The sequence below is a fragment of the Pistacia vera genome, unplaced genomic scaffold (assembly GCF_008641045.1).
Source record: "Pistacia vera cultivar Batoury unplaced genomic scaffold, PisVer_v2 Contig312, whole genome shotgun sequence".
Classification (NCBI taxonomy): Eukaryota; Viridiplantae; Streptophyta; class Magnoliopsida; order Sapindales; family Anacardiaceae; genus Pistacia; species Pistacia vera.
Genome location: NW_022196127.1, coordinates 578,910 through 603,369, shown reverse-complemented (window position 1 = coordinate 603,369; position 24,460 = coordinate 578,910). Strand labels below are relative to the sequence as shown.

Below are 24,460 nucleotides of genomic sequence, written 5' to 3'. Positions count from 1 at the left end.
GGTAACGACGTCGATTTCTGGTGAGTGAATCGAACGGAAATTGTAAAACAATGTTGCCGAAAAAAACTCGTTATTGCCTGCGATTGGGGAGGCGAACGGGAGATGGGTGAGATCGGTTTTGGTCAGGAGGCTGAGGGGGAGTGTTTTTGTGGTGATGGGGAGTGCTGTCGTAATCGGAAGCTAGCCCTATTTGTTGACGCCGACAATGGTGTTTGGGTGTTTTTGTAATATTTCAAACTTATAGGGACTTACAAATTTTTGGGAGTATTTTTGTTAGATTTCAAACTTTTTGACACCAATTTGACTCGTCATCCCGGGACCTGGCCACTTTGCCGGGGTTCTCCTAGGTTGGGTTTTAAAACATTGATAATTAAAAGAGCTGTCAATGGAGAAAAAGAAGAATTTAGAATATTGCAGTTGTAAATAATTTCGTGTCATTTAACATCAGTCTTGCAGAAAACACATAACTCATGCACCATTTAAGCCTGGTATTTATGTGGGTATTCAAGATGTGGAGTTTCCTAATTTTCCCATGAACATCTTTCTGGAAAGCTTGGCTGACATAAGGGCTAAAACTGTTACCGATGGCACAAAGAGTACATCAGGGACGGCCTTGATCATCTTCAACTGTGGCACATTCTCTCCTGCTTTCTTAGCTGCCATGGCTGCTGGAGGTGTCAATATTCCTGCTATCACGGTGTAGTCATCTAGCTTGTTAACCTTAACTTTATCCTTCATGAATTCAACAAACTTTTTCTTCCTTTCTGACTCTGGACTTTCTTTCCAATTTGCAAAGCATTCCTGAAATTTAGTGTATTAGATTAAGAATTGAAAAAGAGATAGAGATAGCATTAATTAGACGATTCAAGCATCGCTGACTCACCTCAACTTCTTTACGTGATGGTACATCGTAATGTTTGCCTGGCAATGCTGAGTTGACAGTGCTGAATAAGATGAACAGAAATTCAGATCCTAATTACACTTGTTTTGAAATATTTCTAAATTAATGATTAAAAGATAAATCATAAATGTAATTTCTTACTTGAATATATCCAAAATAGCAATGTGAAAGTCATCGAAGTTGTCGATACGTTTGTCCATGAATTGTTTGTAGAGAGTACCGATTAGCAGATTTAACAGCTGTGCGGATGGCATCCCTATCGTGTGAACAATCAGCCAATTCTATGGTTAGTAATGATCAAAGATTTTTTTTTTTTTTTTTTAGAAATAAAAAGAAGAAATTCAATGTAAAGCATGAAATGGCAAGAGAAGTCAAAAACCTTTCCCCATGAAACTCATGATCATCCCCATTTCGCAAAGGCTTGGACATTAGTGTTTAGATTAAACGCGCTGTATATAATATGGAAGAAAGAGAAAGTGTTAGTCTAAGGAAGGAATCAATTGGTGAGTCCAATAGTTTCCGATGATTCCTTTCTTGGGTTTAATCATTCTCTTCTCAAGATAAGCAGAACCAGAAGGTAAAGGTGGCATTGACTCAACATTGTTCCAATTTCTTTCTTCTATTAAGAAGTAAGCTATGACCCTACTTTACACGAGGTTTTACGATTATGGGTGTATTTCAATATACACTACTTATATAAATCCTTTGCATGAACGATTGAGCAATTAATGCATTAAATTTATATCTGATTGAAAGGATCACTTTGTTTAATATCATTATGCAAGGCCTACTTTTCACTTTTCATATCCCTTATCCAAGCTTTAAATTTTCCAAATATAAATTTCTAAATTTTTAAGTTAAAATACAAATTAATATATTATCTTCAGAAAGAAATGAGCCAACAAATAACTTATATATATATTATATACTCCTTTTGTAAGCCTTTTGGGAAATTTGAAATATTCAAAGTAAGCTCACATGCGATATGTTTTTTCTTACTATTCAACATTAGCTTTATTTTAGGCTTTTTGAATAGCCCGAACGACTTACGCATATCTAAGGTTTATCGAAATGACAAGTTGGTATCAAAAAAGTTTTAAAACGACAAATAGGTACATTCCGTCATGTGCTGTTAGTGATTTCTGTTTATTCATAATGAAAAGACTAAAATGAACTTTAGTTTTTTATAAATTTAAAAATTTCTAAAAAACCCCCTAAGTTTGCTAATTTAACTAAACACCCCCATATGTAAAAAATTTGTTAAATGACAAAAACACCCCCACACCCACAGTGCCAGATTCCGGCCACCACCGCCGGAATCTGGTCGTAAAATTGTGTTACGACACAGACCCGTCGGATCTGTGTCGTAACGTGTCGATCTAGCCTTTTCCGACCAGATCCGCCACGTATCTGGCCAGAAAAGGCCAGATCTGGCCGTCGAGGCAGCAGATAGAGTTTGCGGCGTCGACGGCCAGATCTACGGCTAGATCTGGCCGTCGTGGCAGCAAAACTCCATATGCGGCGTCGATGACCAGATCAGGCCGTAGATCTGGCCTTTTCCGGCCAGATCAGCCACGGATCTGGCCAGAAAAGGCCAGATCGACGCGTTACGACACAGATCCGACGGGGTCTGTGTCGTAACGCAATTTCCGACCAGATTCCGACAGTGGTGGCTGGAATCTGGCACTGCGGATGTGGGGGTATTTTTGTCATTTAACAAACTTTTTATATATGAGGGTGTTTAGTTAAATTAGCAAACCTAGGAGTTTTTTTAGAAATTTATAAAAAACTAAAATATCAAACTTTAAGGGCATTTTAGTCTTTTCACTATGAATAAATAGAAATCACTAACAGCACATGACGGAAGGTACCTGTTTGTCGTTTCAAAACCTTTTAGGTACTAACTTGTCATTTCGGAAAACCTTGGGTATGCGCTTGTCGCTTGTCCTTTTGAATAAGCTTGTTCCTGCTTCTAAGTTTACTGAATCGAACCCAAATTTATGAGGCGAAAACCTATTTCAAATCTTGCTCTGCTACCATATTTTTTGACAAATTCTGAGAAGAGAAATGGTGTAGAATATTTTGGGAGTTGTACTTTTGTATAGTACTGGAGATTAAATATTTGATGAAATGTTAATGGACCAGCAGGATCAATCTGAGTTAGATTTTGAATGTTCACATGTCAAGTAGTTAATACATAATGATTCTTTTATAATTTACTTAAAACAATTTAGAAACAAGCCAGAGACAACTCTCTAGAGCCTAAACTATTAATCTTTCTTCATGGTACTGATGGTGTATGGTTACAATGAAGTTCTTTTAAGGCTTAATCATTATAATATTATAAAATTATTGTAGACTTAGATATCAATTCCTAATTGATTTGGTTTTATAGGATAGGGAACGGTTTTGATTCTGATTCTAATTCCTTTTATTTTAGACGGATATTTGGAACCATACACCTTATTAGATAGTTTTCTATTTTTTAGTTTAATTACTTCATTCATATTAGAAAAAAAAAAAAAAAAAAAAAAATTCTTTTAAAGGGAAAGTATTGGATTACAATCACCATAACATTGTAGACATGGCATCTGTTGACTGTCGATTCCCACTTTATTGAAGTTACAATTATTTTATTCAGACCCTTAATTGCTTAGGGTTATTGAGCACGCAAATCCTTGCTTATGAGAGTCGGTGAAGAATATTCTTTCAGCTGATAGATTTCTCTCGATAAGCAAGGAGCGTTTTTCAGAATGGTAAACAATCAGAGTCGTCAACCAATGCCTAAAATAAATAAACTAAAGGTAAAACAATAATACAGAAACAATGATAATAATAATATAATATGATGAATTCAAGGGCACTTGGGGTTCCCCTTGGAATTTAACTTGTCCCTATAGCAAGGGCACTCCGACTTGTTTCCGTAAGTCCCAGAAGGAACACACTTACAGGCTCTGCAACAAATCATGCAGTAGTTCTTGCAACGTTCTTCATATCCAGCTTCCGCACATCTCCCCTCGCACTTCGCATCACAAAACCCTTCCAAACCTGTAACAATACCCAACCATTGTTTATGATTCAACATTACAGATACATATATTTATATGCATGTATTCATAAATCGTACTATGTATATATATAAATATATTAACTTACCAGGACCGGGAGCAACAGGAGGTAGAGGCGCTTCACTTTTAGAGTAAGCAACGCTGCATTGGAAGAAAGAAGAGCATAGCAGCAGTGAAACAAGAAGCAAACTTGTTAGGAAAACCTTCATTTTGTCTGAACTAGATGTTTGTAGCTCTACTAAAATGTAACCAAAACAATATCTTTCCTTGTGAGTGATACAAGCTTGAGAGGTTCACGTTGGTATTTATAGAAGTGATGCTGAGTGAAACTTCACCAGGGAAAGAGAGAAAGGTCGAGAAAGAGAATAATAAAAAGAGATGTACAGCTTTTGTACAGACTGTAAGTTGGTGGGTTGTTGTGAGGTAGGGCAACTTGGGGTTAGGGTCGTCTTGATTCGCAGGTCCTGGTTTATGCATGCCAGAAAGTAGAAAGAAACTCCATGGCAGCTTCCTAAGTTAATTAGTAAGTATACTTACAACATTAATAATTCAATCCCACAATTTATTAATTACTTATCCTGGTCAGCTTTGAATTCAACTACCAGACCCCATTGATTTATTTAATTCCACTTGTTCCATTGCTAATATCCGAAACCACGAACAACTTTTTATTTACAACTTTAAAAAAGGAAAGACGATATTTTTAAACAAAAAGGCTAAAATTAACAAAATGAGGAATGGATGGTTCTATCATCTTCTGAATCGAAATCCCAATCAAAGAAAAGTTCATTCCAGTCTTCCATTTGTTCAAATTAGTAGTGTTTAAAACATTACTAATCTTTGTGATTTCAGACTAAGGTATATATATGTTTGAAATGTAGAACATCTTTCTGAAATTTGAATCTTAAAAATGGAACGATTTCTTCTCCATTTATGTAAAATATTTTTCCAGAATCATACAGTCTTTTTTAATGCACGTAGAATACACTTGTGTATATATATATATTTGCTGAGTATTTTATTCCTAAATCTTTGTGGTTTTGTCTCTGAAAAGATATAATAACATGATTTTTGTTCGCTCTCAATACGTCCGGTACTAGAATTTATAAGTTTTAACTTGTACCGGCCACTGCATTTGTGAAAGAGTACAGGCTGTGATGGTTTTTCCGATGCACCCCATTTGTACTTGTTTAATGTTTTTCTTTCCTTTCTGCTCGCCATTTTCTACGGAAAATATACATTTGAAGATTCGTTGCATCTTCAAAACAAGGGATTAGGCTATGCTAACTTTGCCATTATTCTCTTGCTTTATTTTATTTTTAATCACAATCCAATGCCTCTTTGATAGCCATAAAGTATTCTGACCCATCAAAAGGAATGAAAATCTTCCTGAGATTGGATAAAAAGTTAAGCCCAAATGTTTTGGAATTACCAAAAGATTTCCTCACAAAGTTATTAGTTGACTCTATATATGTTCACTATAAACGTCCTTTGATTTTTATTAAAAATAATGCCTGAAAACAAAGTGTGGCCTTCGTTTTTGTGAATGATCCTAAACGATATTTTACAATGCCTTCAAATATTTGTATGATTGTACAGTACTGAAGCTTTTGTGATAGAACATTTGACGCTTCTTCCAAGAATAATGCTATTGTTCATTGTGATGCCTGAAATTGAATTATTATTTTTTTCATTGACAAGTCCGTAAATGTTATGTTATGTTATGTTTGCTTACCTAGATTCCAATAGAAAGAAACTTTAACTGATAACGGCCCATGACTTTTTTTTTTTTTTTTTTTATTGAGAGTGTTCGAACCAATTACGTGTACTTCGACTAGTCTCATACTCAACAAGACTACTTGATTAGTCTCAAACTTTAAACAAGACTTCCAACAGAGGATAATTTAACAACTGTTCTTGTGATTCAACTTGAAATCACAGAGAATAAACCCTTTGATCACATGCCTCTTGGTCAACCCATTATTGGTTTAGGAGTCTTTTTACTGTAATTTAAAGAATTTTACAAAACTAGTCTGACATTTTCATCGACTAATTGCTTCCAGGGAGAGCTCTTGGTTAAAAAAAAAAAAAAAAAAAAAAGGAGGTCCTTCCAAGTATCCGAAATTATTTTCTGGATTTAAGGACGAACAGTTACTACGGGCAATCCTGAGCAACAAAAGCGGTTGTTGGGCGGCTTGGGCCGATAGTATATCCTAGAAAAAGATGTTAATCTTCAAGTGGAAAATTACAGGCTGTGTGACACTTGCATTTGATTCCTTTGTTCTGTTTTGTTGGGCTAGAATGATTGTTTTTTAGCACAGGCCACAGGATGTGAAGCAGAAATATTTCGGCTAGGTCCGGGCGATATTTTCTCCCTTTCACATTCTGATTATGAAAAAAACTTGTTCTTTTATCGTTGGCCCCCCTCTAGACATGTCATATTTGTTTTTGTTTCCTTTGTTGTTCTCATTGAAAATATAAAATATATCTACTGAGTATTTGGAGGACTTTTATGAAACATTGTTTTCGAGCGAAAGTGGTTTTTATCCCTTTTTCATTCTTGCAATGTTTTTATGATTTAAAACACTTTCTAGTACATATTTATCTACTTCTATATGTCTTCAACTCTGCAATACGCATTATATTTTTCACTTTGCTCTCTTTTTCCTTTTTCTTTTTAACTATAGTAAACATCTGCCTACATAATCTTCAAATCTAAATCAGTAACACATCAACCGACAAAAAGATTAGGATAAATATTTTGAATGTATAAGTTCTAAACAAGAAAAAGTACATCTGTCTTGGACCATTGCAGAGGTTCCAACTGAAGACAATTTCTCATCTTTCGGTGGCTTCACAGAAATGAACAAAATGAGGTTGGAAATATAGTACTACCTCAAGTTATAAAATGTGAAACACATGCTAGACATGACAATAAGCCACAAGCCTCAAGTGTATTTTCATTACTGGGAACATTTAAAAGCACCGTTCCAATAATGCCTGGTTAATACATGTGTATGACTCTTCACTCAGTTAAATGGACAAAATCAAGAATTGCCCTCAATGCATACAGACAGAAAGGCCCACAATTTGTTATACATACATGTTTATCTACATATATACACATACGTACATAAAAATGATAACCCAAAAAAAATGATGTGTTATCATCATAATGTCAACCTCCCAGACAGTAGGAAGAACGTATAGGTCGACCGTAAGAATATTCTTCAGCAAGGCGACTAGAGGCAAGTAAATTAACCTGCAGAGAGGCCTCTTACTTTCAGCTATCCAAATGAACTTCAAAAAACTCAACAATGACAGGAAAAGGGGGAAGGGGTGTTTTGGGGGGGAAAGTTACCTTCATGATCTCCCACTTTGAGCTGGGACGCGAAGACACAACTAAGACACTCATGTGAAAATCCTGGTTTTAACAATACAGATACATGTGTTCACATTTAGTTCATCAAAAGACCTTAGCATGGAATTCTGATTTGGATAATAGCAATATTAAAGTGGACAGAATATTCTATACTATAATGCGAACAATTTTGTTCAATAATTATTTTCTATTACATGGTAGGTGCTTATAAACCAATTTTGTAGGGAACTCAAGAAGAGGGAAGATTTACGGTTACATTGTTGAGATCTCATTATTGGCCCATGAAAATACAAATATATTGATTTTAATCTTAATAATGTTTCTTAACTCCAAAAAGAGAAACTTGATTTAGAAAGATTGATATCACTAGATTGCGTTAAACAAAAGCTTACCCTGAAGGGATCTCCCCTTAAGGACTGCACAGATAGAGATTTTCCGGACTCACTATCCTGCAAGGAATACAAGAAGCAATTGACCTCTTAGCTAGCATGGTTATAGATAGCATTGTGCTTAAAATGGTGGCAATATACCAGTGCTCTAAATTTTTTATTAATTAACCGATCTCATAGCAAAACATACCTCCAAATAAACATCCCTCAATCGTCTTCCAGTTTGAGCACAGCAGATGCGGACAGCGTGTTCATCACAACTGCCACTGATAATATAATCCCTTCCATTCATGTAATACGAACGGGTGTAGTTATATGCACTTCCTGTTGAAGTTATGTCGAAATTCATGTGGAGCCTTCCATCTACAGCCGACAGTTGCTTAACCTGACATCAATTAACGGTTAGAAACAATCTTAAACCCATAAAAGAAGGATCAAGTTAAATATTGCTGGATAGAGAAGCCAAACACACAGACCTAGCAGCAGGCTCTAATAATGACATACGTTGCAGAGAGCAATTGCATGGAAACATCTCTTAACAGGTCAAAATTTCAGCAAGATAGGATTTTGAAATTCAATTGGTGAAAAATCATCATTTTGACTATGCAGTAATTTACACAAGTTAAGGTTTCTTTAGTGAGTTTATTAAACCATCATTTTGACTATGCAGTAATTTACACAAGTTAAGGTTTCTTTAGTGAGTTTATTAAACCATAAAATCCACTCATTTCTATGATAGTACCTCGTTGTCCACAGCTGAAACAAGAAGATAGAGGTCATCAGGAGAAAAGCAGACCATCACATTTCCTCTTGAACTTGAAGCTGTATAGCAAGGCTGTTCTTGTTTCTGCCTCAAATCCCACATTTTGACGTCACGGTCAAATGATGAAGTAACAAATATAAAGGGGGAATGATGGGCAAATTTGGTAACATTAATGGGCTCCCGATGCATGTTAGTGAACACTTCTAACTGTTTTCCACTGTTAATGTCATATAGAGCAACATTTTTAGAGTAACCACTAGCAAGAAAATGATCATCTGTTGAATTCACATGTATAGACGTCAACTGCTCGAAATCTTTAAAATTGACCACACCAGAATTCTCCCATGGATCTGCAACTGTATGTGGCATATGATTGGTGTCAAACAACCTAAGGCATCCATTATCTGAACCTGCAACAAGCTGGCAGTTCACACAGTAACATTAGTAACTGCCACACTTAGACAAGGAACAATGTGGAGAAAGAAAATATTTACTCTGAGGCATTTGATATCATTCCCTTTTGTTTGCGTTTTCTCAGCCAGTACTTCAGGGTAAGTACGTGGCTGTTGCTTGATTTAGCCATAATATATATGTAGAATGATTAAAAGGTTTAACCAACAACAAAAAATACTACAAAGTTCAAATAACAGATCACTTTGACATTTCAAATTAACTCATGAACTTGAGAGCTCAGGGACACAACCTACCACATATCAAAAGCTCAAGTATTTTGTCAAAAGTAACACTTCCTCTCAAATTATCAAATTTACTAGACAACATAAAACATCCTTAAAAACAAACAGTTAATTAAGAAGCATGCCACTGCCATCAATAATAGCTCAAATTCCAAAATATGTCAGTAAGGAGTTTACCTTGGACGGATACTTCTTAAGCCAACAGAGCCCCAGAACACTGCTCGTCACTCCTATGGTTGGGATATAATTAGAAATGTTCCCATTTTCATGGTTGATAACAACTACTTCACCATCCAGTGTTCCAAAAGCCATAAGACTAGAATTAGATGGATGATACTCAAACTGCCTTGGACGAAGCCTCTTATTTTCTTCTTTATATACATGACTAAAGCTTGACAATGGATGTAAGAGTGGGCATGCAGAAGACCCAAGCTTAGCAGCACTAAGCGACCTCGAGAAGAAATGCTGACTCTTTCTGCAACGATTAGGCTTATTTAGCTTTGAAGAACTTTGGTAATACATACCACTTGTTCCCATTTCACGCTTCTGCAAAACATTAACCATATTTTCTTTGTGCTTTCTCTTATATGGTAAATACTCAAAGTATTTACAAAAGACATACTTTGCCATTTCTCTATCCATCTTTCCAATACGCAAATTGTCTAAAACTTCTAAATGAGGTAATGATGCAACCATGTACTCCCGATAGTGTTTCTCAAAGCATATGGGTGAAGGATGGTGGGAACTATACTTCTTTAATTTAACAGTAGCAGTCGGCACATCCTGCTTATGCAATCTTACTAGAAGTTCATGATTGTCAAGAATCTACAATATGCCAAAAGAAACCTGTTAGACAAATTGGAGAAATCCAAAACCAATAGATTACAAATCAAATGTTCTCATAAGAAACCAAATACATCAATCTCATTAGTATATTATGTAGTTACCTCATCTGGTATTTCAAAACGTCCATTCAAATTTGGAAGGGCATCAGATGATAGCTCAAGTAAATTCATTCTCTGAAGGTAGTTTGAAAGCTCAACTGCATAAGTATCTGACAAATTCTTATATCTGTCATGATTCTCGCTATCTTTTACTCTGTCATCAGCAGCAGAAGCTTGATTTGTAACATCTGCACCACTAACTGACGTTAAATCACCATTTGCATTCTCACCTGACAATGCAGGACATGCCCCAGTGTGCTTGCAACACAAACAATTTTGGAATCGTAATTCCTTTAGGGAAGGGAGTTTTGATAGGGCAGCGGTAGTTGTCCAGAGATTAGAAATTCGGGTCTCGCACATTGAAAGACACATCAGATTTGGCATGCAAGAAAAACAGTCCTCATGAAAACTAGTCAGGGAAGTACAAAAATCCAAATTTAAGGTGTGTAAATGCATGAATTTTCCATCCATGTTGAGCTTCCTGATATTGGTCGACCTCAGGTTAAGGACATGGCATGCCAAACCACCCTGGCAGAGATCCCTGAAAATAAGCCAAAGACAAAGAGGTCAAGGTATTATTCAGTTGGAAAACAACTTCCTAGCTCCTAAGCTTCATCTTTGTAAAATACTATCAACTGGTGACAACAAATATATTACTTCCTAAGCAAAATAAAAAGGTAAAAATTGTTCATCAATATGGAATCAGTAGAGTGCAAGAACCATAAAGGAAACTAATAATGAAAGGTGGAAGTTGAATGTAATCTATCATTGAAACACATCCTTCTTTACTAAAATCATTAGAGACTAATTAATGAATGTATATATTTTAGGGGTGGCAAAACGGATTGGCATATCATGCTTGTGTCATGCCACTAAGAGTTATAACAAAAATTTTGTCAACACAGATCCAACACATTTAATTAATCGTGGCAGAGGTGCCAACACAAATATTTGTGCAATATAAATTCAAAGATACTTATGCAAAAACATTATGAAGACAATTTAACTCCATCAACAAAAAAAATGCACCTATAAATTCCTATGGTAAGTCAAGCCGTCCCAAGTCTTGCAAAAGAACATGAACCAAAATTCAGAATAGCCCACTGCATCCCTAATGCATAATGCACTAACAAATTAAAGAAACTTACAGATAAATGATAAGTCCCTTTACTTTTGCTTTTCTTTTTTTTAATTTCCCCTTTACCCTTCTCCTTCTTTGCTGTGTATGCACACTGCATATGTGACTTACGGATTTGTAATTGATTTTTTATTATCAAATCAAGTAGTGTGTGGCACATACTAATTATTCTAGCCAGAACTGTTGTTTGATAGAACCCATCAGTTTACCATAAATCTTATCCTATAGGAAATGGATGGATCTTATCTAATGGGCCCAGCAAAATTATTCCCAGAATTTACAATATAAAGATAAGTTACATATTGTTCCAGAGATGTAGGATTGTTGTCTACTGATATATCTTTTTCAAAAGAACTACTTTTGTTTTACAGCTTGCCAAGGATTACGAACTCTGTTGATAAGGTGGGAAACAATGTCTAGAGTAAGAAATTGATCTATATAATTAAAAAAAGACAGGATTACAATGCAGCATAACTATGATAAATGCATGAAAAAATAAAAAGGCAAAAGAATAAAAAATGATAGACGGTATTCATGGATAAAGCATGGGAAAGAACTAATACAAACCGCTAAATATCATTTGTCAGTGCCATCTGGCTAAGATCAACTAATCGAAGCTTTTGGTTGATTGTATGCATCAAAGACATAATATCTTCTTTTTTCAAGCAACAAGATGTTCCGTGAAGTATGTCCACAGCATCAATATCAGAGGATTCAATTTCCCGGAACATGTCAATTAGCGGAGAGATATCAGCATTCTTTAACTTATTTAATAAAACCACAATTGTACACTTCTGTTGGCAAGAGTGCCGAATCTTGGCCTGAATAACAAGAAGACAAGTTTAAATAAATAAACTTTCTTGTCGTCAACAATAATTAATGCCGGGTTAAAGAAAAAGGAAACATTTATGTTCAAACCCTGAACCAAATTTGAGAAAAACAAAAATGAAAATTAAGCAGTAACAAATTATGGTAAGTAGAAACAGAGCTTCACCCGTGGCGTTTAATACTAGTTTTAAAGAAATTGAAAGAACGAGTCCGTGATAAAAAGATATCACTGTACAATTGCATAAAATCACGGTTCGTTGATAAAAAGGTCTCTCTGTGAATATGAGTGCCACCGACACTCTGGTTAGTAGAATTTAGCAGACTCCAAATGTTAAGGTTTAGCCTTTTTTAGCACAGATGTCAGTGACATAACTAGTATTTATAGCAGCATTAGCAACTAAAGATTGAGAAGTAGAGTGATTCATCAACTCGAGAAAAGACTATATTACAAATGGGTAATATTACAACCCAAGCTCACAAATTTTCGTTCACTGGCAAATGGGTCTCACCCGCTCGCTATAGGTCCATCTACCTATTTGCGAGCTCACTAATTACTAACTTTAATAACTATCACGTCGTGATTGTGAAAAAAAGTTTATAGGATTGAGTTGTGATAATTTTTATCCACCACAAAAATACCTCAGATAACCACGATGACACAGTAGAGTTGGGTAGCGTCTCAAGCTTCCTGCAAGAATCAATATACCTGCCACCCAAATTCTGGAATTAGTAAAAGAAGGAATGAATACAATACGTGGAACTAACAAAATTATTGCATTAATCAACATAATTTTGATTATAAAAAAAAAAAATAAATAAAAAAAACAAATCAAAGGAGAGAAAGATACCGAGCTTCTAAGCTGGTTATATCCAGGGTCATGATTATTTGTGAAATTCTCTTCTTGCGGCTGTTGTTCACAGTCAAACAAACGTTGATCAGAGAGTTGAGAAAGCTAGAAAGCTAGTGTATGAGATAAGTACAGAGAACGGACTAAGGAGCAGTGGCTTTGTAGTTACAAGTAAAGTAGCTTCTCTGTCAAAGGATAAGCTACAGAACCACCACTGTCTCTGGTCATATCATTTCACTTTTGTCTACTTGTCGCCAGTCGGTGCTTATTGGCGCTACGTTTCAATTTATGGATTAGCTTAGCACCCACCTGACCCGACCCATCAACTCTACCCGCCCCGAGCCGTGTAGATTTTGCATTTTGCAATGATTATTAGAATTTTACGTGTTTCAGAAAGATGGAGTCAACATCATGTCTCCATCATCCACAACATAACATTTTCTTTCTTCTTTTTTCTTCATCACACGTATTAATAATAATAAAGAAGATATTAGGGCTGATATTTGGTTGCCTGCTTCACGTATTTGGCACGTTATAAAAGTTTTCTTACCAATGATGAATTATTGGAGTGGGGACATATTTAATTAATCTGTGGTTGGTGATGGGCAATTGAAAGAGTAGGTGAGCTAGGAAGAAATTTCACTTTATAATTAATGCGTTTCCGTGAAGATATCCCTTATCCTTATTCTTCTGGTTACTGTGATTAATCATGTATATTTATCCATTGTAAGAGATAGTTGGGATTTGATGAGGATATAGTATTTTTTAATTCATGAAAATCCAATCTAGTACCAACCAAAAATCAATTTATATAGATGAATTACAGAAGATTACAAATGAACCAGAATTATACCATGCATGGTTGTTATTAGGGGAATGTCCTCTTCAGCAGTGTCAAATGTCAATCCAAGTCCTCTCACGGCCTCACCGCCCTGGCTATGAAAAGAGTGTCTTTTTTTTTTTTTTTTTTTTTTTTTTTTTTAAATACTAAATATTCTTGTTTAATACCGACCAGAAAAGTGTTGACAGAAGTTAAAAAACAAATAAGGAATCTCGTTTATCAAAAAGTAGCTTACCCTCTTCAGGAATCAGGATTAAGCACTTAACGTAATTAACTCCGTTTATGGATTTCGAATTAAAATAATAATAATAATAATCACAATGGGCTCCACTTTTTGAATCACTCACTCTTTATATCCGTTTGATTTGGAATTTGATTATAATTATTTACAACCATTTAAATCCGTTAGTTTTGAGGACTGATCTGCGAGTGAAAAATAAATTGTCCTGAATGGTTGTAGCGCCACAAGCGAGGGAGGTCACAGTTTTTTTTATCTTATAATTACCGATACATGTTGAGATTCTTAATTAACGGCTAATAAATAAGAAGATCAGGAGTATTATTTAGAGTAAACATATTTCCCACCCAAGGTTTGCCTTAACGACATGTTACACCCAAAAGGTTTCAAAACACTATTTTTTCACCCAAAGTTTATATTCTGTTAATACTGAAAATACACTTCACTTTCTCATCCAGTGTTTGGTGAGTTACCAAGAGCCGAAGTAAGAGAAGTTTTACAGAGTGGAGTCTGGTGGATCAAATAGTGATGATTGATTGAATATTTACCGTTTAAATTAGCTAGAAATCAACTAAAAATAAAAAACCCTAGCTTTGTAGTTGCCAACAATCGGCGAGAAATCAGATATCGGACTAAAAGAGGTTTTATAGAGAAGAGAATAGAGATTTAAATGGTAGTAACATAGAGAATTTTTGCCATCAGAATCTGTCGAAATCAATTTTAGGTATTGACAGAATATAAATTTAAGTGAAAAAGTAATATTTTGAAACTTTGGGATGCGAGAAAATCCTTGGGCGGGAAAAAGTATTTACTTTTATTATTTATTAATAAATGGAGGCTTCCGACTGGGCCTATCACCTACGTAGTAGCTCCTCATTTATTTGGTCCCTTATTATTATTATTTTTTTTTTTGGTCGAAAAAAAAAATCAAATTGAAATTCATGGACGACATTTATACACTATTTTCATTTAATATTAGACTAAATTTTTTAGTGGGGTCATTTTTTATTTTAGAAACGATGATAACGTATCCACCACCTAAAAATCTCAATATAGAATATGTATCTGAACTTTGACTCATAATTTTTTATAAGACTCAAGAAATTATCAGAATAATGGATTTGCGATGTTGCAATTGTTAGAATGTCATGATCAAATTTTTGGAAAGGATGGATAATATAACATTGTTGGAGCAAGTTAAAGAGGTTTTAAGAGTAACGCTGAATGCCGAGTGTCTTTGGTGATGTAAGTTATGCTCATGAATAAGCTTATTAAAGAAGGTATATGCAGATGTATCTAGGTTATATTGAAGATTAATCTGCTCCTTGGAATTTTATACATCTAATTAATTATTTAAAGCTATCGCTTATGTTCTGTTTTTGTCTTCTGCTAAGGGGAGAATCATCTTTCTGTGATCCTAATAAGACAAGGGGGCAGAAATAGAACCATCTTTTCTATGATCCTTACTCATTAGAAGACTACTAAGACAAGGATTAACTCTCATCAGGCTGAAAACTATTAGAGAAGATTCAGTCAGGAGAAGAAGTAGTTAATGACCTTTGTTTTAAATTTATGATCTCTTATCTGTGTATATATGTTGAATGAAAACGCCAGCAGCCAAATTCCTTCTTCCTGCTCATTCCTGCTTCAATTATTAAAACAACTAAAAATTGATCTCAACGTTGTTGATTTCTATTTTATAACTATATAATTCAATGCTGGTTCCAAGCATTTACAAAATAAGAGATTCTGACTGGATCCTCTTTGCAATGTGGGTGATCTAAAATCTCTAGTATGCATTTTGACTTATGGTCCAACATTAGAATTGAGCTGTTGATGCTCTGGCCCATTACTACACCTCCTGATATTTTCCTTTTATTTATGTTGATCTACGCACCTTGTATTTTCTAGTTTCAAGATCCTAGAGGTTATTTATTTTTTTTTTACTAATATATCGTCACTATTAGAATTATGTGCTCTCAAAAACTAATTTTTGGTTTATGTAATTAATTTCATATATATTATTTTATGGGTGTTTATTATTTGGTTATTATATGAGATATAATATACAATTATTTAAGGACATTGTAAAAGATCATGGTAGTGATTAATAAACGTAATCTAAATTTTTTATAGGCATTTATTATTTAAATTATATTATATAGTTATTATGTCTATACTTCTTATGTTGCTATATGATAGAAATTAGAATGATTTATTCCATCGTTGAGGTATGACCTTAAGCAAACAAGTACATGCACAAAACAAGATCAAGTAAAGTATACCCTATAAGTAATCTTTACTAAATATATAGAATGGGTAACTTTGCTACAATTGGCTAATTGTCCTTAGACCTAAGAGACTTATATGTTTCTGTTTATTATTTATATGACTTTGATGTTACCGACTAATGATGCTAATCTATAGACTATATACAGGCACTTTGGGTTATATTTATAATATGTAGATTACATAAATGCTCAACATATAATCCACTATTCTCAAGTGTGAGAAAGTATACTCAACTGATTTTCATATAAGCATTAGAATTAAAGAAAGTTAGACCAATGGGTTTACAAAAATAGTTTTTTGTATTATATTATTTATATCTATATATAAAATGTTTTTTTTTTTTAATATTGTTAAAGTCCAATTAGATTATGAAAACCAAATGATTAAATATTTGCACGAATTAAGTGATTCGTGTGGAGTATAGTATAGTGGAAAGACGTATGAGTGTAAATTGTATTAAAAAGCCAGGTTTAATTTGTAATTCTCTTATTCTTCGAGGTAAATTGTATTACGTTGACGAACATTATTGCTAACTAAGGTCAAATGTAGCAATAGAAGTCCAAAATTGGTCGTCCTAACCTTTGTGTAGAAAATTCCTTAAAAGAGATAAAATAGCGCAATCGATTGCTAACTAAGGTCAAATTTTTAATTATTGTATAGAATTCATAAATATTATATGTTAGATCTTGGGTTTTATATTTAAATTAGTTTTTAAATAATGTAATTATTGTGATATAATTCTGTGAGTCACAACTTTAACATTCAAAAATTTTAAATTTAGATTTCATAATTAATTCAACTTTATGATTTAATAAAAAAAAAAATTAACTTTTATAAGCTTCATTACATTATAAGAATTTCTAAAAATGTTTTCTTTTCATTAATTTTAAGAAATTTTATGGTGCATTTTATTAGTATCAATTAAAGAATTTGTATTATTACATGGTGTTATGCCTGAAAAATATAGGACTGATGTAAGATCCAGTCAGCGTACAAAAGTCAAAACATAGGTACACCCGCATCCTGCTTCTGTCAGAATAGTGGGTGCGCGTCAGACCAGCCAGAAGCTGTGGTGATCCCGCGTATCCAATCTCTGCACCAAATCGTGCAAATCACTCTAGAAGGTGGGCAATGTGACATAAAGAATGATTTGCACGGATAATCCCACCAACTCACAGATTCAATAATCATAATCCCAATGCATCTTACTATAAATTGAGAGCTCAACTCTCATTCAAATGATTGGCTCATTTTACTCTTGATTGGCCTCTCACTCTCTCTCTCTATAATTTATAGCATTCACTCGCTTGTACGATCATTTGTAAATCAGTTAGTTAATGCGACCTGACCTATATCATTAATAAAATAACAGTGGACGTAGGATTTGCTTCCTTAGCATCCGAACCACTTTAAAAACGTTTTTCTCATTGTATTTACTCCATTTTTCTTGCATTCACATGTGTCTTCTGAACCAGCTTAGCATTTCACATGTGCGTTTCGTTGGTGTAAAAATCACGCATCAACAGTTTGGCGCTAGAAGGAGTGTCTGATTTAGTGTTCATCTTTCATCAAGAGAATCTCTAACCCACTGGTCCCACAACAACAAATGACCCGCCAACCTGAACCTGAGCAAACCAACCAAGGTGCTGAGGGGACCCCCCAAGTCCAGGGGGACGCCTCTTCCAAAATACATTCAGCTCCGCAAAATGCTGCCGGGGATATCTCATCAAGTTCATAACTTGACCCTGCCATTAGAAGCTACCTGGAGAGGTTCAACAATACTCTCCAGACGGTCAAACGAAGGTTGGACCGTTTGGACCAAGGCGTGCCACCCAAATCAGCTAGGGCGGTGCAACCGCCAAAAACGCCTGCAGGTCGCGTGAAAGTGCAGCAAAGGAAAATAGCCCGTGTCGCGAGCACTGCAGCGCGTAGACCAAAGGGTAAGCAAGTGGCAAAAAAGGTGCCCACGAGCTCCAAAGGGCCAACGAACACCAACCGCATCCCAAGTAGAATACCAGTCTCATTGAGACTCGGTGAAAAGATGCGACCTGAACTGTCCCATGTCACGTCGCAAGTACACCCCCATAAAAGTGATGGGCGGGGCGATTCTTATCACCGCCAGTAAAACGATCCAGATCGTCACCGTGCGAGAGGGTCCCACACTTCGCGGGGCGGTTCTTACCACCGTGAAGATCATGAAAATACCCCGCACCATCCAGATCGTCACCGTGCGAGAGGGTCCCATACTTCGCGGGGCGGTTCTTACCACCGTGAAGGTCGTAAAAATACCTTGCACCATTCATCGCCTTCACACGCCTCTAGCCAGCGTGTGTCAAGAATGGTCGGAACCACCGGCCGAGGCGAAGAGGAACTCGACCTCCGGATTTTTCTCGACCGTAATCGCGAGGGTCGAACTCACATGGGTGAAAGCAATCCCCAAGTGGCTCCATTGCCACAAATTGAGGAGCTGCAGCGAACTCTAGACCAACTAAGAGCTCAGCAAAATGAGCAAGGGTAGGTCACGTCTGCGTCCCCCTTCTCTTCCAAAGTGCTAGCCGCTCCACTCCCACTGGGATTCAGGATGCCTAACATGCAGGCATTTGATGAAAATTCTGATCCACAAGATCATTTATATGAATTCAACGACCTAATGGAGCTTCACCAGGTCTCGGATTTAGCAAAATATCGTTGCTTGGCAGTGACGTTAACCTTCCATGCCAAGCGGTGGTTCAGGTCGCTTCCAGCGGGATTGATCAGTTCATGGCCTCAAATGAGCGCGACATTCCTAAGGCATTTTTAAGCGAATAGAAAGTTCTCGATGCCTTTGAGCTACCTCAGCAATATAAGGCAAGAAAGGGATGAATCCCTCTAGTCCTACATTGACCGTTTCCACAGAGAACTCAACAAGGTGGCTCATACTCCTGAAGAGTCTGTTCAGACTCTTATCATAGCAGGAGTTCGTCCACAAACCGACCTGTGGAAAGAATTACAGGCTGAGGACAATGTTTCCCTCACCCAATTCTATAACTTTGTGGAGAAGTACCTCCGGATAGAAAATTCATTGGCGGCACTCCGCCGTCGCGACCCTGACTCTTCAGGCAGCATGTCTAGTTGGGGGAAAAGTAGAAGAGCTGATCGCAGAGGGGCCACCGACGATCAGTGAAAAGAAAAGAAACCTCAATACGAGCCCAAAGAGTCCTATGCTCCTGTCCCTCATCGCGATCACGACAGAGATCAATATACTCCTTTGAATGCATCTGTATCGGCTATTCTTGACAAATCCGAAGATGCCATCCTGCTCAGAGAGCCTGAGCCCATGAAAACTCCCGCGTCAGCAAGAAATAATAAAAAGTATTGTCGCTTCCATCGGAATAACGGGCATCGCACAGATGAGTGCCGAGCTCTCAAATAGGCAATCGAAGAACTCATTTGGAAGGGGCATTTCAAGGAGTTTATCGACGACTCTGCTCCTGAGCAAGAGAAAAGTCAAGGGGAACAAGGAAAGAAGCATCGTGATCGCACAAGATATAGCAGTGTCACATGATCTTCGGAGGACCGCATCTCGCGCAGAACACGCGAGGTACCCAGGAAAGGTATGCTCGCGTGGCTCATCACGACCCGATCAGTGTGATAAGCACGTCGCAGCGATCACAAAAGGTTCGTAAGAAAGAGCCGAGTCGAGCCGAATGCTAAGAATTGGGAGCAATCTCAACTCACTTCTGAGCTGATTAGCTTCCTCAAGGAAAATATCGGTGTTCGCCTGGTCGCACGCAGATATGATCGAGATCAGCCCAAATCATCTGTCATGCACTGAACATCGACAGCAAAGCCAAGCCAGTTCGCCAAAAAAGAAGAGCGATAGATCCGGAGCGATATGCTGCCTTAGAGCTAGAAGTGGATAACCTCCTCCGAAATGAGTCCATCCGAGAGGCACTCTACCCGACCTGGGTTGCCAACCCGATTAAGGTGAAGAAGCCCAATGGAAAGTGGCAAACCTGTTTCGACTTCAGCGACCTCAACAAAGCATGTCCTAAAGATAGCTTCCCCCTGCCAAGAATCGACCAGCTCGTGGATGCCACATCGCAGCACAAGCTGCTAAGTTTCATAGACGCGTACTCGGGATATAATCAAATTATGATGTATGCGCCGGACGAAGAGCATACGTCCTTTATTACAAATCGGGGACTTATCATCTCAAAAGGCTAAACGGTTCCAAAGTACCCCGAGCTTGGAATGTTGAGCACCTTCGACCATACTATCATCTTCGCATGTAATCTTGTTCGTATAAATGTGTTATCATGTTCGCATAGACTTGTTCCAATACTGTAAGCAATCAGAATGTAAACTCATGCGAACAGAAATTGTAAAAGCAAAATTGCATTTTCATTAATACGAAGAGTACAACAGGCAAAATGGTACAACTGTTAGTCCGGATCTAACTTCTAGAGGAACAACCTTATCATCCTAAGGCTGGTCGGCTAGGGATCTTTGGGCGACCGCCGCTTCATCATCCTCCTGTGCCATGGACTTGAGTGTTTCCTGCCAATCCTCCGGGAGGTCGAACATATCAATATGCGGGTTCTTCGGCCGCAAGGTATAGATAGACTCGATTGCCCATTCGACAGCCTTCTCCTCGACCTCCGTTGCCTGATTCTGCACCTCTTCGGTCAGAGAAGCAACTTTCCCTTGACTTACCTGAAGTTCGGCCTTGAGAGCCCGCCTTTGCTTCTCGAAGGCATCCTTCTCTTATTCTCCTCGTAAGGCCCGCAGAGAGGTCGCTTTCAGCTTCTGGTCATTCTCTTCGACCTCCTTGGAGAGTCTGGCTATGGTCCTTTGAAGCTCCTTTATTTTCTCCTCATGCTTCTCGAGCTCCGTTTTTTGGAAATCCACTGTGCAAAGAGCTGCATTATTTTCGCTCAGGTACCAGTTTGTCGATTCAGAGGATAGGTTTCTTTCAATTTTGGGCGACTTCCAGGCTTCGCTTGAGCTTTGCGTTCTCTTCCTTCAGTGCGACCTCTCCCTTTGCGGCTCCCAACCGAACCTTCTCCAGGGATATTCGCATGGAAAGCAGGGCCTGCAAACAAGGAAAGATAAAGTTAGCTTATCAAAAGGAGCTAAGGGAAATCCTCGCCAAGGACAGTTCGTTCACCTTGCTTAAGTGTTGGACCGGAATCTGCGAACTACTCAAATGATTCTGAGAGTCCACACTTCAGTAAAGTGTAGAGTATCGGCTGCAGGTACTCCGGCAGGTTCCCTGGTGAGTCCAGGACTGGGGTTTTCTTCTTCGCGCCTTCCGTAGGGGTCGTATCACCCGTCGGTTCCTTACCCGACCTCCTCCCGATGTCTGGCTGCAACCTCCCTAGTTGATCGCTTTCGGATTCGGTCTCAGACTCTTCGACCTAATTCTGCCTTCTCTTCTTCTTCGCTCGTTGAGCCGTTGTCTTTAGCCTCGGGTGAACAGCCGATGGCTGGGAAGCCTTCGCGGTTCGAATTGGTGCGTCCTCCGACAGCTGATGAGCAGGTCGCATCGGGGGGCCCGATGTTGCACCTTCAGCTGGGGGAATGACAAAAGCAGCATCGGTCACCTTGGCTTTCCTTGACCGAGGAAAATTGATTTGCCTTTGTCGTAGCTGCTCTAAATCCTTCGGAGGCATGGTCGCTGCATGCGAGCATAGTTAGCAAGTGATTCATTTCACGACCAGAAAAGACCCAGTTAGCAAGACTTACTCAATGAGGGCTCTAAAGAAGTGTTTGCGTTGAAGAAACCGTATTTCTGCAGATTCACGATCGTCACGAGCTTCTTCGCATCACGATTGGCTTCGGGCAGGAAGCCAAAAGATACGATTCTATCCGGATCGAAGAGCAGCCCTAAGTCGGTCATCTTGTTAACTGCTAGAAAAGAAACAGGTCGTTACAAAGAAAACGCATTTCAAATTTAATGAATTCGCCAAGGGAAAAGAGCATACTCGGGTCTTGAAAGCGGCAATGGCCATCGTAACGAAAGAAGAAAAACTTCATTTCGTAGGCCCCCGCATTGCGAGGGTAGTTGTGTATCCCATCAGCTATAGTAGGTCGCTTGGACAAGTAATAAGAATCCTTGTCCTTGCTCTTTTTCAAGAAATACGAGCAGCCAAGCTTCGTCGCAATTAGCTCGCCCAGCCCGTTCTCACGACACGAGATGTACATGGCAACAACAATAACATACGCGTTCGAAGTGAGCTGCATCGGCACTATCTCGAAGTGATCCAAGATCGACCTAACAAAAGGGTGGAAGGGGATCAATCCCCCACCCTTGATTATCTCCTCGAAGATCGCGGCCATCCTACTAGATGGGTATCGCGATGAATAAGCCACATCGCGAAAAACTTTCATGTCGATACCGTATTGTTTTATCACTCTCTCGAGCTCTTTCCCGGTAAGCGCCGAGTAGACCTCAAGAGTGGCACTCGGGGCATCCTGCAAGGACGAACTGGTTCCTTCCTCGGATCTGGTTGTTGAGAGGTCCATTCTACTGGTCTGCAAAAGCGACAAGCAGGGGAGTCATTTGGCCATCGTACGGTACTCCGTACGATGATGTGGAAGGAAAAACTCCCTAAAACCTAGAGAAAACCCTAACATAATGATTCGAGTCGCCATTCATGGCTCGAACCCGACATGAGTGTCGTGTCTCCAATGGATTACCAGAAGACTAACGCCATTTACCAACCACGGGAATAAGAAAACAAAAAACAGAGAAAGATTCTTACCTCTCGGAGTACGAAAATGGCTTTTACTTCAAATATCAGAAAAACGCTGGTTTGGAAGGCAAAGGTTCCAAGCTTGCGAAAATCTCTTGCTCTCTGTGAAAAAGACAAGTGTGATGACATTGCCTGAGAAAGATCTGAGTTTTTATAGCGCATGAACCGACGCTTGTTTTTCTCGGAATCAAAACGACGTTTGGGCTGCAAAAATTTCTCACTGTTGATCACGACCACGTGTCGTAGATCAGTGAGGAAGAGTGAGCGTCACGATTACAGAAAATCAAACCGTCATCGTTTTCTCTTTCCCTCAGCATTAATTGCGCCCCAAGCTGCATTTAATGCACTGGTAAGGGTTGTCGTTTCAGCATGTCACACATTTAATGTTTTGATAAAGTGGTACCATGTCAGCATACAACGTATTTAATGCGTCTGGCTGGCACTTATCACGCACAGGACATCTGTCAGCGCAGAGACTGCTTCATTAAATGCATCTATACCTAAAGTACAACAGGCAACGCCTGGCGAAGTCAAGTCACTCACCCGTCTTTAATAAGCAATGACCATGCGAGGTCGTGTTTGCAAAAAGTGCTACCCCGACCTATCTTCAACCAGGTCAGAATCACCAAAATTTCCAGAAATCATCAATCGCGGCATGACTTATAGTTTCCAAGGTTCAATTCTCAAACCTTAAAAACTAGGAGACTTCTGTTATGCCTAAAAAATATAGGGCTGACGTAAGGTCCATTAACTTTTAGATTTCATAATTGATTCAACTTTATGATTTTATTTAAAAAAAAAAAATTAACTTTTATAAGCTTCATTACATTATAAGAATTTCTAAAAATGTTTTCTTTTCATTAATTTTAAGAAATTTTATGGTGCATTTTATTAGTATCAATTAAAGAATTTGTATTATTACATGGTGTTATGCCTGAAAAATATAGGCCTGACGTAAGGTCCAGTCAGCGTGCAAAAGTCAAAACATGGGTACACCCGCATCCTGCTTTTGTCAGAATAGTGGGTGCACGTGTAATGACTACTTTATACTATATAAATATATCAAGTAGAATATATGTATATTAGCAAAAATAAATGGGCCCAAAATTTTCTTTTATCACATATAAACATTAGTTATACAAAACAGCCAGAAGCTGTGGTGATCCCACATGTCCAATCCCTGCACCAAATCGCGTAAATCACTCTAGAAGTTGGGCAATGTGACATAAAGAAGGATTTGCACGGATAATCCCACCAACTCACAGATTCAGTAATCATAATCCCAATGAATCCCACTATAAATTGAGAGCTTATCTCTCATTCAAATGATTGGCTCATTTTACTCTTGATTGGCCTCTCACTCTCTCTCTATAATTTATAGCATTCACTCGCTTGT

The 24,460-nt window shown here is 37.8% G+C and overlaps 3 protein-coding genes across 3 annotated transcripts; all 3 read right to left on the bottom strand.

The window, feature by feature from the left end:
* Positions 1–419: 419 nt before the first annotated feature.
* LOC116136359 lies at positions 420–1,156 on the bottom strand. Its single transcript, XM_031422058.1, has 3 exons — positions 1,043–1,156; positions 884–944; positions 420–801 (listed from the first exon to the last, which is right to left on the bottom strand). The coding sequence occupies exons 1-3, from the start codon at positions 1,153–1,155 to the stop codon at positions 505–507; spliced, it is 471 nt and encodes a 156-aa protein (XP_031277918.1). The 5' UTR covers position 1,156; the 3' UTR covers positions 420–504.
* Positions 1,157–3,732: 2,576 nt separating this feature from the next.
* LOC116136390 (peamaclein) lies at positions 3,733–4,438 on the bottom strand. Its single transcript, XM_031422107.1, has 2 exons — positions 4,058–4,438; positions 3,733–3,949 (listed from the first exon to the last, which is right to left on the bottom strand). Exons 1-2 carry the CDS (start codon positions 4,176–4,178, stop codon positions 3,756–3,758), a joined length of 315 nt encoding a protein of 104 aa, XP_031277967.1. The 5' UTR covers positions 4,179–4,438; the 3' UTR covers positions 3,733–3,755.
* A 2,460-nt stretch (positions 4,439–6,898) lies between these two features.
* Positions 6,899–13,244, bottom strand: LOC116136372. The gene is made up of 10 exons (XM_031422086.1): positions 12,957–13,244; positions 12,748–12,814; positions 11,848–12,101; positions 10,146–10,683; positions 9,376–10,023; positions 8,483–8,923; positions 7,931–8,125; positions 7,744–7,800; positions 7,331–7,393; positions 6,899–7,231 (listed from the first exon to the last, which is right to left on the bottom strand). Exons 4-10 carry the CDS (start codon positions 10,611–10,613, stop codon positions 7,148–7,150), a joined length of 1,956 nt encoding a protein of 651 aa, XP_031277946.1. The 5' UTR covers positions 10,614–10,683; positions 11,848–12,101; positions 12,748–12,814; positions 12,957–13,244; the 3' UTR covers positions 6,899–7,147.
* Between the last annotated feature and the right edge of the window lie 11,216 nt (positions 13,245–24,460).